The sequence below is a fragment of the Cynocephalus volans genome, chromosome 17 (genome assembly GCF_027409185.1).
Source record: "Cynocephalus volans isolate mCynVol1 chromosome 17, mCynVol1.pri, whole genome shotgun sequence".
Classification (NCBI taxonomy): Eukaryota; Metazoa; Chordata; class Mammalia; order Dermoptera; family Cynocephalidae; genus Cynocephalus; species Cynocephalus volans.
Window position 1 is genome coordinate 24,558,424 of NC_084476.1, and position 18,371 is coordinate 24,576,794.

The following is an 18,371-nucleotide window of genomic DNA, read 5'->3' on the forward strand; positions in this document are numbered from 1 at the left end:
TACACTTAAAACCTCACTATGTATGATGATGTCTTCTAGATATTCTAGAGCTATGGCATTCGATGCAGTAGCTACTAGCTACATGTGGCTAAACTTAAATTAATTAAAATAATTAAAATAAAAAATTCATTTTCTCAGTTGCAGAAGCCACATTTCAGGTGCTCACTAGCCACATGTGGCTACTATCTACCATAGTGGACCGTGTGGATACCAAACATTTCCATCATCACAGGAAATTTTGCTGGACAGCACTGTTTTATACCTTTCATGTCTCTACTTGATTTTTTGAGTGTGTGGAATACAGTTATAATAAGTAATTTAACATCTCTGCTAATTGATTGATTTCCCTTTTACCAGTTACAGGCTCAAAGTATATGTCTGAATCAGTTTTCAAACTTTTAAAAGCAGTAGCACCCTTTTTTCCCCAATAAAATCTTACTGGGGAGCCCAGTGTAAAATGGATGAGATAAACTGCCATGTTTGAAGCAGGATTGGGGTGCCCAGTATCCCACATACTTGGCTGTCAAGAACATAGTTTTGAGAATTAGTGATAAAAAGTAATCAAAAAATTATTCATATATTGTTCTTAAAGATGGTGCTACTTTGGAAACCAAACTTTTCGCAGTTTATATAATATCTGATACATAAAAATATGGGTATGTGGTTAGAGTGTGGTGTTGTAACACTAAGGGCAAGGATTCAGGTCCCCATACCAGCCAGCTACCCAAAAAAATCTGTATATGTTATAAAAATGTTATTAGAGGGATTATATACAAGTAGTTTTAAAAAGGATGTATACAGATATAAATGTGGAATTTAAAATAAGCATACAAGAAGTAAAAGATGGCTAGTTTTTGGAAAGGCACTTATTTTAATATTATTTATCATAGAAAATGTTGAAAACTATTCAAATATCACAGAAGACAGATGGTATAAAAAAATTAAATAGACAGTAACTAAAAATTACAATCATGAAAACTAATCAAAATAAATGTTAATAATTCAAAATAACCTGCAAAATACTGTCATCTTTAAAATTGCAATTGAATGCAATATGTAAAAATGAAAAGTACCTACATTGAAGTGGTTGGATTTTTCATTTTGTTGCACAGGTATTTTACTAATTATCACCATTCTTAAGAAAAGATGACTATGGAACTAAAGATTGATAAAAACATGCATTTAATTTCAATAATCATTAACTGTGCTTTTTTCCCTTTAATTTCCCCATCCTTTTGCCTATTTTATTTTTTAAATAATTGTTCTAGATTTTGAGACAGTCACAAATTTAGAAAAAAGTTGCAGGTACAGAACGAAGTTTTGAGTTCTCAAGCCATTTGGGAATAAACTGTTAACCTGGTCTTTCTTCACTGTCCAGTACTTTGAGTGTGCATTTCCTACAAACAGGGACATTCTTCTGCCAACCAGAATACAATATAGTCAATATCAGGAAGTTAACATTGATATATTACTTCTCTCCAGTCCTCACACTTCACTCATGTTTTGCCAGTTGTTTATGGCAAAAGAATCCAGTTCCCAATCATATGTTCCATTTAGTTGTCATGTCTTTTTAAGTCTTTGACTTTCATAATGTTGACACTGTTAAAAATTATAGGTAATTTATTTTCTAGAATATTCTTCAATTTGAGTCTGTTTCCTCATGATTCCATTCAAGGTATGTATCTTTGACAGAAACATCACAGAAGTAATGTTCTTTTCTTCTCATTGCATCATATCAGGTAGTACATAATTTCAGATTGTTTCATTATCGATGATGTGCTCTTTGATCACTTGATTAGGCTAGTGTTTGCCAGGCTTCTTTACTGTAAAGTTATTGTTTACGAAGGGGGAAGCATAGTATTTTGTGGGAAGGTACTTTAAGACAATGTAAATATACTGTTCCTTATAACCTGTCAATTTATATCAGTGTGGACTTAAAGTTTCCTTTTTTGTTTAATAGGTTATTGTTTGTTAGATTCATTATTATTTTGATGCTCAAATTTTCCCAGATTTTGCCAGTGGGAATCCCTTCAAGCTGACTTGTATATCCATTTGACATGTCTCTATCACCTTGAATACTTCCTTGCATTCTGGCCGAAACACACGTACACACACACACACACACACACACACACACAAATGTTTTACACTCATCTTGTGTTTTCTCTGCCCAGCTCTGGAACCAGCCAGTTTTTAGAGTGTCCTGGTTCCTTTTAGTGGAGAATATTTAGAAGCTTGTCTGCCTACCCTTGCTTGGGCTCTGACAACCCCTGTGAGGTTGTTCCTCCACTGGATGACCTTACCCCATTCAGACTTTGACTTTTCATACCAGCTTGTTCCCATCCCGTGGACCTCTTCTTCCTGCTCAGACTGTCTTTCACTATGTCGGCCACCTACACCATGTAGACCTCCCTCTTAAAACTCTTTCAGCTCTGCCATGCCAAGCTAGGCTGCCCTTCCTCTGAATGCCCTTCTCATGCTTCTTAGGTTCTAATATTCAACACTGGGCTACCCCCCACACATAGATACTTTCTACCTTGTTTGGATTCAGATTCCCCTTGCCATGCAGCCCTGTTGAGGATGCTGTCCTCAACTTGTTCTGGCTCTGATATTCCATGCCAGGATGCCATCCTTATCCATTCTGAACCACCATACTTCCTCTCCTCCTCTATATTTACACCTATCTTAATGCCACCCAGAGGCTTAAGAATGGAACCGAATTGTTCAAGAAGGGAAAGGAAAAGGAGAGAGAAAGAAAAGGGACTTGAGAGATTTTTTACATGGTCTTTAATATTGTTTTCATGTTGTCTTTTTAAAATTAGGAAATAAAAATCGTATCCAGATTTTCTTTTTTTTCATCTCTTTAAGTAAATTTAAGCAACTTTCTTAAGCACTTTCTTATCATGATAAGAAGGCACATCTATGACTCTTAACTGATTACAAACTTAGGATATGTGTATCCAGATTGAATAGAATGTATTTTTTTATTTAACTATGTTAGTTCTTATTGTTTTATGTCAACTAATTTTTAGGGTTCTTATAATGTTTCTGTATAACCAAAAATTCTCATTTTGGATTGTTTTATAGAGAGCCCAAGCTGCACTGCAGGCTGTCAGTGCTGTCCAGTCAGGAAGTCTGGCCCTTCCTGGAGCTCCTTCCAGTGAAGGCACAGTTCTACCTGGGCAGAGCCCTGTGCTCCGAATAATTATTGAAAACCTCTTTTACCCTGTTACTTTGGAAGTTCTTCATCAGGTAAGGAAGAATACTCTTATAAGAGGAAAGTCAAATGTGGCCTTGTTGTTTTGGTTGATATATTTGTTTAAGTTATGAAAAAATCTTCACCATCCTGTTTCATACAAGAGATAGTACCATTAGAGATAATTTTTGTCAGTCTTCTTTTTCTAACTTGAATAATTGATCTTTAGTATCTTTTTAGTCCCATTTTGTAGTCCGAAAAGATTCAAATGCACAGGAGACATCTAGAGTTGAGTCTATGTGTTTGTCTGTATTTATGACAGCAAAATAAATATATTAGGGAAATAGAGTCAAAGACTTTATAATTAATAAAAATAAATCTGTATATATTAAATACCCTGAATTTTAATTTTTTGAGACCAAATCTGTTTAAAGTTTACTATTTTGGTGGTTATGAAAAGATGTTAAAAATCACACTTGATTCCGGGGACCTGCCCAAATGCCCATCATCGGATGAGTGGATACGGAAAATGTGGTACATCTACACAATGGAATACTACTCAGCTATAAAAACGAATGAAATACTGCCATTTGCAACAACATGGATGGACCTTGAGAGAATTATATTAAGTGAAACAAGTTAGGCACAGAAAGAGAAATACCACATGTTCTCACTTATTGGTGGGAGCTAAAAATTAATATATAAATTTACACACACACACACACACACACACAAACCGGGGGGGGGGGAAGATATAACAACCACAATTATTTGAAGTTGATACGACAAGCAAACAGAAAGGACATTGTTGGGGGGGAGGGAGAAGGGAGGGAGGTTTTGGTGATGGGGAGCAATAATCAGCCACAATGTATATCGACAAAATAAAATTTAAAAAAAAAAAAAAAAATCACACTTGAGATATTTCTGGATTCCCTGATGTTGGCGCTCACTTATTCAGAAGTATCAGAATAATCTTTGTAGTTCCTCTCTCAGTGAGTACAGTCCAGGGTACTCGAGAGAGCTATCCATGGTTAGCCATGTTTATCATTTTAAAAAATTGCATATTGCCATAATTCTCCAGCCAGATCTCAGTATAATTCTTTGTCAGTTAATAATAAATATTTTTCCCTGTATCTCTTAAATGCCAAGAATTGTGCTTAATGATACAGAAATTATTAAGACAAGGTATATTCCTGCAAGGAGCTTTCAGCCTAATTAAAGGAGACAAATATGTAAATAAATAAATATATATTAGAATATTAGTACAACAGCAAGATAATTGCTTACATGCGACCCAGAAGGGAACAATACTTGGGCAAGAGTATTTCCCTAAAATCTCTATTGGGATTTGGGGGAGGCTGAGAATTTTATGCTGGCATTGCTCCCTGAGCTAAGTTTTGGAAAAAAAAAATGAAAATTTACTAGATGTTAGACAGAGCTCTAGGAAAAGGGAAAATCCACATGTATGGGCATAGAAGTCTGAAGTTACTTGGTGTATTTGAAGAACTACAGGTAACTGCGTATTGTTGATGTAAATAGTGAGATGTAAGAAGTGCCAGGGTATGAGGTTGAGATATTGTGTATATTGTACTGAGGAGCTTGGATTTCACCGTAGATAATGAGGTAGTGAAGGATTTTAAGCAGGGGAAAATATAATCTGATTTATAATTTAGAACACTACCTGAGGTAGACAGGTTTTTATTTGTTTGGTTGGTTGGTTGGTTGGGTTTTTTTTTTTTTTTTTTTTGACTGGTAAGGGGATCGCAACCCTGGGCACTGTGTTGTCTGCACCACGCTCAGCCAGTGAGCGCACCGGCCATCCCTATATAGGATCTGTCGGTGCTACCAGCGCTGCACTCTCCCGAGTGAGCCATGAGGCCAGCCACACTTTTGTCTTTTTTTTTTTTTTTTTAATTTTAAGAAGTAAGTCTAATGCTCCTCTTTTATTGGAGGAAAACATTCGCTTGGTGCATGAATAATAGATAGATGTGTTACCCAAAATGATTGAAGTGGTAAAATATGTATAACAAAATGTACCGTTTTAACTATTTTTAATTGTACAGTTCAGTGACATTAATTCAAATTGTTTTTCACTCATCACCAAACACCATATGTCTCTAGAACTTTCTTTATCTTCCCAAATGGTAACTCCTGTACCCATTAAATAATAGTTCCCCATAGCTCCTGCCTCCCAGCCCCTAACAACCACTGTTCTAATTTCTGTTTCTATGAATTTGACTGCTCTAGGTTCTTCATATAAGTGGAGTCATGCTGTATTTGTCCTTTTGTGACCGGCATATTTCACTTGCCATGATGTCTTGAAGATTCAACAGTGTCGTAGCATGTGTCAGAATTTCCTTCCTTTTTAAGGCTGAATAGTATTCTAGTGTATGGATACACCACATGTTGTTTATCCGTTTATCTGTTATGGACACTTGGGTTGCTTTCTCCTTTTGGCTATTGTGAATAATGCTGCTATAAATGTGGGTGTACAGATATCTCTTTGAGTCCCTGCTGTTAATTTTTTGGGTATTTACCCAGAAGTGGAATTGCTTGATCATATAGTAATTTTATTTTTAATTTTTTGAGGAAAGGTCATACTGTTTTTCATAGTGACTGTAACATTTTACATTCCAAAAAGAATACAAATGTTCTATTTTCCCTCCACATCTTCTTTGATACTTGTTATCTTATGTTTTTGTGGGGTTTTTTGATAATGGCTATCCTAGTGGGTGTGAAGTGAGCATGTAGTTTTGATTTGCATCTCCCTAATGATTAGTGATGTGCATTTTTTCATATGCTTATTGGCCATTTGATTATCTTCTTTGGAGAAGTGTCTGTTCAAGTTCTTTGCCTGTTTTTAAATTGGGTAGTTTTTGTTGTTATTGTTGAGTTGTAAGAATACTCATATATCAACCCTTTATCAAATACGTGATTTACAATTATTATGTCCCATTTTGTGGGTTGCCTTTTCACTCTGTTGATAGCATCCCTTGATGCACAAAAGTTTTTAATTTTGAGGTAATTCACTTTATTTTTTCTTTTCTTGCCTATGCTTTAGGATAGTTATTCTTGAGCATTCTTTCTGATAATTGAAAAGCAGGACCAATTGCCTATTAAGGACACTCATACACAGTGCTTGATAACAGCAAAATCTTCAGCATGGGGTACTTCTCTTTTTATTCTCAGAAGCAGAAGGAAAATTTTCTGGCTCATTAAGATCCAAATTTAAGATGGAATTGCAGAGGAAAACAAAATGCTACCTATTTAGTCTTTCAGAAATGAGTTACTACTAATTCAGGCCATGAAGCTTTGTGGTGCTGATGTGGAGCAAGTATTATAAGAGCATTGGGAACTAGGGATCTGTCAGGAAGCCTTTCCCTGACTCTATTCCTCTTCTCCAAAGACACTTCAGAGAAGCCATCCTTGAGCACATTTGCACTATCCCAACTTGCACTCCAACTTTTCTTATCCCTTCCCCTCTTTTATTTTTTTTTTCTTTTCACTTTCTAATGACTAGACATCATGTCATTTGTTTGCTTATTTGTTTCTTGTCTATCTTTCTTCATAAGGGTGGAGACTTTTGTCTCTGTTTTGTTCACTGCTGATGTCCTAGTGCTTAGAACAGTGCTTCATGAATATTTGATGAATTAATAGAGCAGCCTCTAGTTGAAATCTTCTAGTTTCTGTGCCTACAAAAATCTCAAGTAGATGCTGATTCACAGGGTGAAATAATTGACCCATATGGCTCTCTCACTTCCATTCATACGCTTTGTAACACCATTTTCTCATGCCATCAGTTAATTCCTATCATAGCCTCCTATTTTAGTATTTTACCACTTATACATGCTGTAAAATAGGCTAAATATTTGAGTGCCTATTGTGTACCAGGCATTGTTCTAAGACATGCATGGAACATTAACATCTTAGGCTTGATTTAAATCATTTTAGTACCAAGTTTTAATAGAGAAAATTATTTTCATTTAAAAATGGGATTCATGAGCCAAGGTGTATTTTTATAAAGGCACATTAGTTTAATATTTTCTTTATTTTTTCCAGATATTTTCTAAATTTGGCACAGTTTTGAAGATTATCACCTTTACAAAGAATAATCAGTTTCAGGCCTTGCTTCAGTATGCTGACCCAGTGAATGCACATTATGCCAAAATGGTAATTATGATTTTTTTTTCATTTTTCAGTTGTTAATCACTCACTTAAGTGACCCCTGAACAAAGCCATCATGTCTTCTCTTGCTACAGTTTACCATGTGGGTTTTTTTTGTTTTTTTTTTTTTTAAGTTCTGGTAAAATACACATTTTTACCATTTTAACCATTTTAAAGTGTATAGTTCATGTGTTGTTTTTTTTCTAAGCTAAAAATAACTACTTTTTTCTTTATATGAAATGGTTTCAAATCTCCTATCACCTCTCAGATCTCTGAAACTCATTCCTTTTTGTCATGTTTAAAGTCTAGAGTTGAGCACTGTACTCCTGATGTTGTCAGACTAACAAGATAGAGTTATCTTTACCCTTGTGCCTCCATTTACTTCTGTTAAATCAGCCTAAGATTGATTTCACTATGTTTGCAACTATATTCAATGTTCATTCCTGTTAAGCTATAAATTGGTGAAGACATTGAATCTTAGGAAACATGCTGCTGTCAATTCATGTTCTCATTTTTTTTAGTACATGAATGCCTGACTTTCTTGACAATGTACAAAACTTCACATTCAGTTTGGTTATATTGAGATCTATCCTTAGCTCTAATTCTGTCTTATACTGGTATCTGAATCATTTCTAATTTCTGCTCAAATATAGGGACTAAGGTTTATAGTACTCTTATGTACCACACAGCATCTGACACTTGATTAGGAATGTAGCTTTTATATTTGCTGTACCTTCTATCTGCATATATTATTTTGTACCCTTATGATGGTGTATTTGTCAATGACTATTATTATAAATATTTGTTTTATTTTTATGTGCTTTGGTTTCTGATAACTATTTTTTAAAATCTGAGCATTTATGGGAAGTCATAAATGGCCACAAATAACCAGTTGATAAATTTTTATTCTTGCAAAGAAAGAAAGGAGTTACTGATCTTTGGTCACAACTGATTCCAAATTTCCCTCAGTTTATTATTCAAAGTATTACAAAGTAAATTTACAAGAGAAAAAAATGGTAGATAATATTTTATGTATTGTGGCTGTGACAAGACCATGCAAAAGCTTTTTTTCATTCTAACCTATATAAATTGTACTAAAGTGAATTAAGATGAAATGTAAAATTAAAGTATCTTTAAATAATTGGCCATAAGTAAAATAATCATAATAATAGTTAGTATTTCTATAATATACAATAGTTTTCCAAGCTTTTACATTTCTCACCTGTCATTTGGTCTTACCACAGACAAGATAGCTATTATTACCCTTATTTTACAGGTGAACACTGAGTCTTAGAGATTTTGTTTTTCTCCCTTAGACTCACACAGTTAATGACATAGGTAAAAGTAAACCCAAGTCTTTGGCTTTTAGTGCTCTCTGCTTTACACCTGATTGCCACTCTGTGTCAAAATAGACGCTCCTTGATGTATCAGTGTTGTTGTCTTGCCAAACCATCAGTCCCTTTCTCACATGCTTTAGGCTCTGGATGGCCAGAATATCTATAATGCATGCTGCACTCTGCGTATTGACTTCTCCAAGCTCACCAGCCTTAATGTGAAATATAATAATGACAAAAGCAGAGACTTCACTCGCTTAGACCTTCCTACTGGTGATGGCCAGCCATCCCTTGAACCCCCTATGGCTGCTGCTTTTGGTGAGTAGTTCCTTTTTGGGTCGCAAAGCAAGTTTTCTGAAGTTTGTTTTATTAATCCATGTGTGTCAGTTAGCCTTTTTTTTTCCTTGAGTTCTCTCAGGATTTCTAAAGGAAAGCAAGAATTATAGCCTATTAATTAAATCTTAGGAGGTTCAATTAGTTGATAAAACAAGTGGCTAATCTGAAATTGAGTTACAAACTTATTTTCTGACATTAATATTACTCATTCTTTATAATCCCGATAGCCATTTGCTTCAAATTAATTAACATTGATTTTTTTTTTTTTTTGTCTTTTTCGTGACCGGCACTCAGCCAGTGAGTGCACCGGCCATTCCTATATAGGATCCAAACCCGCAGCGGGAGCATCGCCACGCTCCCAGCGCCGCACTCTCCTGAGTGCACCACGGGCTCGGCCCAACATTGATTTAAATGTATTCGTCTATGGCCAACAGAACTTTACCATAAGAGCTCTTTAGAAAAATACTTTTCCCTTTTTAAGTAGCTTTATTTTAAAACTACAAGCCTAAATTAATGGTGTATTCTTTCTTTATTCAGTGAAGAGGTTTTATTTCATTTTTGTTTTCTTTTTTATATATTAGAACTTCCAACTTAAGTTTGTGTGAAGTTGCATTTTGCATTAGTAAAAGTATATCCTTCTAAATTGTCTCTGCAAATGTAGCTTTAAAGAGCTTCTTTTCTCTTCTTTTATTTAAAGTAAACCTTTGTATAATGAAAAAAGGAATGGATGGCCCAGTTTGAATATATCATTAGATTGATATGTGCTGCTTTTTGGTTTTATGTCTCTCAGAAGTGTGGTTTATTATTTAGACAAAGTATTAAGTTTTATTACCCTTTGTGATTAATTTTCCTTCCCTAAATAACACCATAAAATATTGTGATTGAGACCTTAGGTGTAGTATGTAGTTCATCTTCTTTTAAAGGTGAGAAAATTAAAGAGTTAAGACAACTACATGGTTGTCCAAAATTTTCTAGAAGATAGTTTGTAACTTTCTTTTAAAGCAAAAGCTTATTTGTGATTTATAATTTAAAAAGGGAATTATTCAGTGCATGTTCCTGAAATTGTTAAAGTTTCTGGTTTGGTCTCTGACCAAAATTTTGTTTTTTATGCTTGTTACTAGCTCCCGAGTCTGACTTGGCAGAGCCAAAGATTTTGTCTTTATCATTTCAATAACAAGTGATAGGAAATGGGGCAAATTCAGTTTTGCCAGAATTTGCCTTATCAAATGTAGAACTGCACTTATTCCAATAATTGAATATATAGCCTTGGTGTAATTAATGTTCTGCATTGTGGGAGGAGAAGATTTAAAAAATATGGTTAAAATTTTTGATTTCTGAATATAAAATATCAGAACGTGCATATCCTGTTTCATTGTTATTAATAAGTCCTCAGTCGTTGCAAAATAATGTTTATATTCTAAGATAAGCAATTCATCAGACAGAACAATATTATGTGAAAGTTTCTCTACTGTGCCCCTCACTACTATTTGGCACAGTTCAGTATTCCCTCCTCTTTTCTCTTGGCTGCTGAAACATCACACACTACTTACTTTCTTCCTACCTCACTGGCTGTTCTTTCTCTTTTAAAGGTTGCCCTTTAAAGTTTCTAGGGGTGAGTCATAGGCATTCTGTCCCTGTTTTCAGTGATATTTATCATACCTATAGAAAAGCTTTATAAGGGCCAACCCATGGCTCACTTGAGAGTGTGGTGCTGATAACACCAAGGCCGCGGGTTTGGATCCCTATTTAGGGATGGACGGTTAGCTCACTTGGGAGAGCGTGGTGCTGACAACACCAAGTCAAGGGTTAAGATCCCCTTACTGGGCATCTTTTAGAAAAAAAAAGATAATTTATAAAACATGTAAATGTATTTTTATACACCCATGTAATTACTACTCAGGTTGAGAAATAAAATATTCACATATACTGGAACAGTACCCTGCTTCATCATTTTTTTCCCCACTCTTGTCTGCCCTAGGATAACCATAGTCCCAAATTTGATAATTATTCTCTTGCTTTTCTGTTTTCCCATTGTTTTTTTCTTTTAGCACTCATTATGTAGCCCTAAATGCAACATTTAAATTTTTTTTACCTATATTTAGAACTTTACGTAAATGCAATCGTGCTGTTTTTCTTTTGTGACATTTCTTTTACTCTGTATTAGACTTTTGTGATTTCTTCACATTCATACATGTAACTATGGCTCATTCATTTACAATACTGTCAAGTGTATAGTAGCTCATTATATTAATATACCACAGTTTATCCATTTTATTATTGATAGACATTTGGGTTGGGTTGTTTTTAGTTTGAGGCTACTATGAACAGTGCTATTACAAACATTCATGTATGTGTCTTCTGGACAAGAATTTTCTCTAGGGAGCATACATAGGAAAGGAATTGTTGGGTCATAGAGTATGTATTTCTTCAGTTTTATTACATAATGCCATATTGTTTTTAAAACTGCGTTGCGGGCTGTTTTAATTCTTGCTGTTCTGGTGTATGTGTAATAATAATATCTTAACATTCTAGTTTTCAATTGCATTTTATGATTACTAGTGAGGTTGAACATATTTTTATTTGCTTATTTGCCATCCTTCCTTATAAATTTTCTGTTCAACATTTTTGTCTATTTTTATGTTTGGTTTCTTGTTTTTTTGAATTCTTTTATTTATTTGTAGGAATTCTTTGTGTATTCCAGATGATAATCCTTTGTTGGTCATGTGTTGCAAATGGTTTTCCCAATTTTGCCTTACGGGTTTATTGGTATATTAGTCCATTTTGTGTTGCTATAACAGTATACCCGAGACTGGGTGATTTATAAAGAAAAACGAAATTTATTGCTTACAGTTTCTGAGGAAGCTGGGAAGTCCATCTGGTGGTGGTGACAGTGACTCAGGGGTCTGACATTGCAAGATGGTGGAAGCAGAGACAGCAGAGAGACAGATTTTCCTCTTCTCTTAAAGCCCTCAGAACCATGCCCCTGACCATTTTTAATCCATTTACTACAGCATAATCCTACAATCCAATCACCTCTTCAAGGCTCCACCTCTCAATTACCATAATAGGATTTCCCACCCTCTTAACCCTAATAAGGGAGCTAAGTTTCTGATACATAGAACTTGCGGGGGCACAATTCAAGCTTCAGGGAATTTGGAGGGGACGTAAATCAATCCACTACAATTGTCTTCATGATATTTTTATGTAGGTGAGTTTATTCATTATTTCCTTTATATTTGTTCTTTTTTGTGTCTTGAAGTTCTTTTTATCTTGAGGTCATAAAGATATCTACTTATATTGTAAAGTTGATAGTATTTTAGTAACTCTTTCTTGAAATTATTTAAGTCGCAAGAACTCCCTTATAAGTCCTTCATTCAGATTTCCCCTCTAGGTGCTGGCCAGTTAATTCAGTTGGTTAGAGTGTGGTGCTGAAAACACCAAGGTCCAGGGTTTGATCCCTGTACTGGCCAGCTGCCAAAAATAATAAAAAGATTCCTCAGCTATTAACATCATGCCACATTTACTTTACCATCTGTGTGTGTGTGTGTGTGTGTGTGTGTGTGTGTGTGTGTGTGTGTGTGTGTGTGTGTGTGTGTGTGTGTGTGTGTTTGAGAGTAAGTTGCCAACATGATGCCCCTTTACTTCTAAATATTCATGGTGTATTTACTAAGAACAATGACACTCTTACCTAAATACAGTTCAGTTACCAAAATTGGGAAATTAACAACCATACAATACTATTATCTAATCCACAGGCTGTCTTTAAATTTTTCCAATTTTGAAAATTTCCGAACCTGGTATCAGGCTAATTTATTTGTTGTGTCTCTCTAGCATTCTTTAATTTGGAACATTTCCTTATTCTTTGTCTTTCATGACTATTGCATTTTTGAAGAGTTCAGGGAGGGTATTTTGTAGAATGTTCTTTAATGTGGATGTCTGATTTTCCCTCAGTGTATGCATTTTGGGGCAGAAATACCACAGATATAATGTTGTATCTTTCCTAGTTCGTTACATAAGGAGGCACATGATGTCCATTTATCCTATTTCTGATGGTGTTAACTTTGATCAATTAAGGTGATTTTTGCCGCGTTTCTTCCCTTTAAAGTACTGTTTTTCCCTTTGTAATGAATTTGTAGGTTGAGACTATGTAAATATCCTGTTGCTTATCACTTTTCACCTTTTATTTTTCACATCTGTTGCCAAAATTATTTGTTACTGTGATGGTTGCTATCTGGTAATTTGTTATTTCCATCATTTCTTCTACATTTTAGCTGTAAAGAACTTTTTTCTTAACAATGTATAAACCACGCATTTGGTCCATTGTCTACATGGACGCACTTTCCTAAGTACTTAAGTCATAGGAGCTCCTGGGCAACAGTAGTTGGACAGCTCAGACTTTCAGTGTGTCTCTTTGATGTAGTGTGCTTGTGATGGCCGTGTCAAAAAGATGTGATGCTTCTGAGAACCTTTCCATATGTAGTGCATGCCTTAAGAAATGTAAAGATGTACAATAAGTCATTTTTAAATGTGCGCCCATAGATTTATGTGAAGGACAGATTTTTTGAATCATGGCGTGATTCACTTTCTCTATTAGAGCAATTATGAGACCTAAGTGGATTTTAAAAAGTGAACAACATGTGCTTTACTTTAAGTTGGTTACTATATCATATATCTGAAGGACAAGAAGGAAAAGGTGTGCTAAGTATGAATAGATCCCTGAATTCATGTTACTTAAGTTCCTGTCCTGTGCCTGGATAATAAACCATCCCTCTTCCACCTAAAGACAAAAACAAAATGAAAGAACTTTTTCTTTGCCATCACCAGCCTTATTTATTTATTTCAGTATGGACTCATAGATTGTTATTTTATTCCATGAGTTATAATTTCTTACTATCGATTTTTCATTTTATGCTCAAATTGTCCCAGACTTGGCCAGTGGGAGCCCTTTCACACTGGCTTCTGTGGTCTTTTGACATTCCCCCATCATTTGAGCACTTCCTTACTTTCTGGCAAAAGATGTTTCAGATCTTCTTTACCTTCTCTGCCCTTGGCCTAGAATCAGCCACTTCTCCATTGAGCCCTGGTTTCTTTTAGTGGGAAATGGTATTTAAAAATCAATATTTAGGCATTAGATGTGCTCATTGCCAGTAGCATCATTGTTTCTAAGTGCTCTAAATGGACATGACTCAAATATATGTATATGTGTGATTCATAAATGTGTATCTATTTGATTTTTGGTGGCTGGCAAGTACAGGGATGGAACCCTGGACGTTGGTGTTATCAGCACCACACTCTAACCAACTGAGCTAACTGGCTAGCCCCCTCTACTTGTGTGTGTGTGTGCACTCCTTTTTAAAAAATATGTTTTTACTGATAGCCCTGTTTCCAACCCAGCATCCTTTTGGTAACTCTCTTCTTCAAGAATGACCAATTTGATTTCCATTATCCTCAACATATTTACCTGTTTGCTCAATCCTAGAATACACAAAAAATAGTTTTGGAGTTGCTAACCCATACCACTAATTTGAGCTTAATATTTGCTTGACTTATTTTTCTGGGCATTATTCCATTTGGCTAGTTGTCTTTCCTTTTTTCATTACCACAAGTCTCAATATCTGGTAGAGAAATGTTGCTTTGCCTCACATGGGATGACAGAGATGCAAAAAGGATTACTCAAAGCCCATTTCTTCTCAGCAGTGAGACACCCCGAAGGGGTTAACTTCCTGGAACCCTCGAGAGAGGCATTCCTCCTTGGGAAATTAACCACGAACTGGGGTTCTCTACTTGTATTTATTCTCCAGACCAGAAAGTTACAGAAAAGGAACATAAGTGAAGTTATGGCTAAGTATAGCTTAACAATAGAAGCTGGTAAAATCAGTGAAATAATAAAGTGACATTCCATAATGCAATTTGCAAAAGGCTAAGTCGATCTATCAACAAAAGCTTGTTCTTAGCAAACATTTTCTTTCCCTACAGCAATCTTTAGTATGTTTACATAACAATCAAGTAACTTGTCTGTCCTTGAGACAGCAACTTTGCTGTGTTACAATTCTATATCTATATCAGAGACTTTAGCCTGGGGAAAGTTTCTTGTGTTTTGCAAGGTTAACATTATAATTTTAAAAGGGTTAGGTTATACCTGAAACTATAGGACTTTGGAAACTAGGCCCTGGGAAATACATTTGCTTTATAAATGTTAGTATACCCCACAGAGAAAGTTTTTCTTACTTTATTCTTCTTCAAGAGTATCTTGGCAGTTCTCAACCGTTTGCACTTCTTATGAATTTTAGGCTAAGCTTATCAAGTTCCTTAAAAAAAAAAAAAAAAAGGAGCTATTGAGTTTTTAATTGGGATTATAGTGAATATGCAAATCAGTTAGAATATAATTGACATTTTATATTTTTACAAAAGAGTCTTCCAGTCTGTGAACATCGTACATCTCTCCATTCATTTGAATGTTCCTTAAAGTTTTTCAGTAAAGTTTGGTGACTTCTCCATAAAGGTTTGCATGTTTTTGGTTAGATATATTCCTAAGAACTTTTTACTTTTGATTATATTTTATTTGTCATAGTATAGTGGTTAAGAACCATAGTTTTTCGATTTCAGTTCTGGACCTATTATTTTGATCTATGTTAAACTTGGGAAAATTGCTTAACTGTTCTACACTTCTGTTTCTTCATATGTGAAATAAGCATAATAATAGTACTTAACAGGTAGGGTTGTGATGAAGATTAAATGTGCTCATGTACATAAAGAGTTTTAAATGATGCTTGGCATGAATGCAGTGTAAGTTTGAACTATCATAATTTTGTTTTCTGTCTGTTGGTGATATAGAAATGCAGCATTGTTTCTTGATTTCATATTTAGAACCTTGATAAACTCATTAATTTCAATAATTGCCTGTGGATTCTTTTCACATATCAATTTACTCAATCATATCATTTATAAATAATATTAGTTTATGTTCATTTATCTAATCTCTGGGATTTTTTATTTCTTGCTTTGGTAAGGTGGACTGCACTTAAAATTTGTAGAGAAATGGAAAAGAAAGCATCTAGAATAGCCAAAGCAATTTAAAAAATTAAGACAGTACAGAGCTGCAGTAATCAAGTCAGTTTGGTAATGTCAGAAGGACATGTGGTCAACTGATGTTTAACACAAGTGCCAGCATATTTCAGTAGGGAGAGGAAAATCTTTCAACAAGTGGTTTTTGTACAAGTGGATATTGGTACTGGAAAAAAAAAATGTTAACCATTATCTGACACCACACTGACAAGTTAACTTGAAATGGATCTTAGTCCTTAATGTAAAACTTAAATCTGTAAAATTTGCAGAAGATGACATAGGAGAAAATCTTTGCAACCTGAGGATATGAAGAGATTTCTTAGGTAGAACACAAAAAGCACAAACTGTAAAAGGAAATAATTTATATACTGTACATCAAAATTTTAAAGTACCACTGTTTGAAAGATACTGTCAAGAAAACCAAAAGGCAGGGCTGGCCTGTGGCTCACTTGGGAGAGTGTGGTGCTGATAACACCAAGGCCACGGGTTTGGATCCCTATATAGGGATGGCCTGTGGCTCACTTGGGAGAGCTTGCTGCTGACAACAACAAATCAAGGGTTAAGATCCCCTTACCGGTCATCATTTAAAAAAAAAAAAAAAGAAAGAAAAAAAGAAAACCAAAAGGCAAGCCACAGACCTGAAGAAAAATATTCACAACGCATATATCAGACTCATTATATCAGGAATATATAAAGATCAATTATAACTTATTAAAAAAACAAATAAACCCATAAAAATGGCCAAAAGATTTGAAGAGATGAATGGTAATAAGCACACGAAAAGATGTTCAGCATTACTAGTCATCAGGGAAATGTAAATTAAAATCACTGTAAAATATTATCACATGCCCATTAGAATAACCAAAATTAAAAAGACTCACTGTACCAAGGATGTAGATCATCTTTCACTCCCATGCTCTGTTGGTGGCAATGTAAAATGGTACAGCTACTTTGGAAAAGAGTCAGGCAGTTTCTTAAAAAGTTAAATGTGTACTTGCAGTATGACCTGATCATTATCCTGAATATTTACCCAAGAGAAATGAAGGCATATGTGCACACAGATACTTGTACACAAATGTTCATAGCAGTCTTATTTGTAATAGCCAAAGTCTAGAAATATTCTCAGGTGAATGGATTAAAATGTCTAAATACTCTGAGGTGAATGAATAAAAATGTCTGCCTGTACAATCAAATATTACTCAGCAATAAAAAGGAATAAACTATTGATAAGGGCAAAGGAACTATGCTGAATAAAAGAAGCCAGACAGAAAAGAATCTATTGTATGATTCTGTTTATATATATTTCTATAAAATGCAGACTAATCTATAGTGACAGATCAGTATTGCCTGGGGACAAGGTTTGGAGAGAGAGATGGATTGCAAAGGGACATAAGAACGTTCTCGGGAGTAATGAAATTGTTATCTTGATTGTTATGATAGTTTCACACATTTTAAGTATATATCAAAACTCATCACCTACTACATATAAAATATACATCATATAATATGTACATATATGTCATATATATGCAGCTTGTTGTATGTAAATTAGAAAAGAAATGTAAGTTAAATCATTCACTCTAATGCTGACAATCCATGAAAGGTTCCAATTTCTTTCGGAGTAGATGGCACCATCTTTACATCGGATTACAGGCTCTATACCATCCACCCCACCCCACTTTTACCTTTTTTTTTTTTTTTTTTTTTTTGACATATCTCCTTTACTGCTCCCCCACTTCCTCCTTCTACCTACCATATGGACACCCCTGTTGTTTCTTAAATGTGTTCAGTATGTTCCTACTTCCAGATCATTTCACTGGTTATTCCCTCTGCCTGGCATGCACTTCCCTCAGATACCCTCAGAGAGATTTTTCTCATGCTGCCTTCTTTGACCTATCTTTACCAGCCCTCCTGATTCTCTCTCTTCAATTTTTTAAAAAATAATAATTGTCCCCTTTTTACATAGTATACAATTAGTTTACTTACTATGCATATTATATGTGTATTGTTTATTCTGTTTTCATCGCTGCTAAACTTCATCAGGGTAGATTTTGGGGGTGGGGAGTGTCTATTTAGTTTATTCATTTTTCCTGCGGCCTGACACAAAATATCCATGCTAAAAATATTTGTTGAATTGTTAATAATATTTGTTAATAATATTTAATTATTATTACTCTGTTTTTCTGCCACTGGTTGTGAAGTTTAACACTGTTTCTTTTCTCTTCTAGTATTTTTAATTTTCCTTAATAGATAGCTGTACCTTTTTCTTAAATAAT

At 34.7% G+C, this 18,371-nt stretch overlaps 1 protein-coding gene across 5 annotated transcripts in view; it reads left to right on the forward strand.

Moving 5' to 3' along the window:
* Positions 1-18,371, forward strand: part of PTBP3 (polypyrimidine tract binding protein 3) — a 99,834-nt gene that overhangs the window by 65,842 nt on the left and 15,621 nt on the right. For all 5 annotated transcript variants that reach the window (XM_063081561.1, XM_063081564.1, XM_063081562.1 and 2 more), the window contains 3 exons: positions 3,088-3,252; positions 7,256-7,366; positions 8,838-9,012. In XM_063081561.1, the coding sequence (XP_062937631.1) occupies positions 3,088-3,252; positions 7,256-7,366; positions 8,838-9,012 (451 nt within the window). The remainder of the gene's footprint in view (positions 1-3,087; positions 3,253-7,255; positions 7,367-8,837; positions 9,013-18,371) is intronic.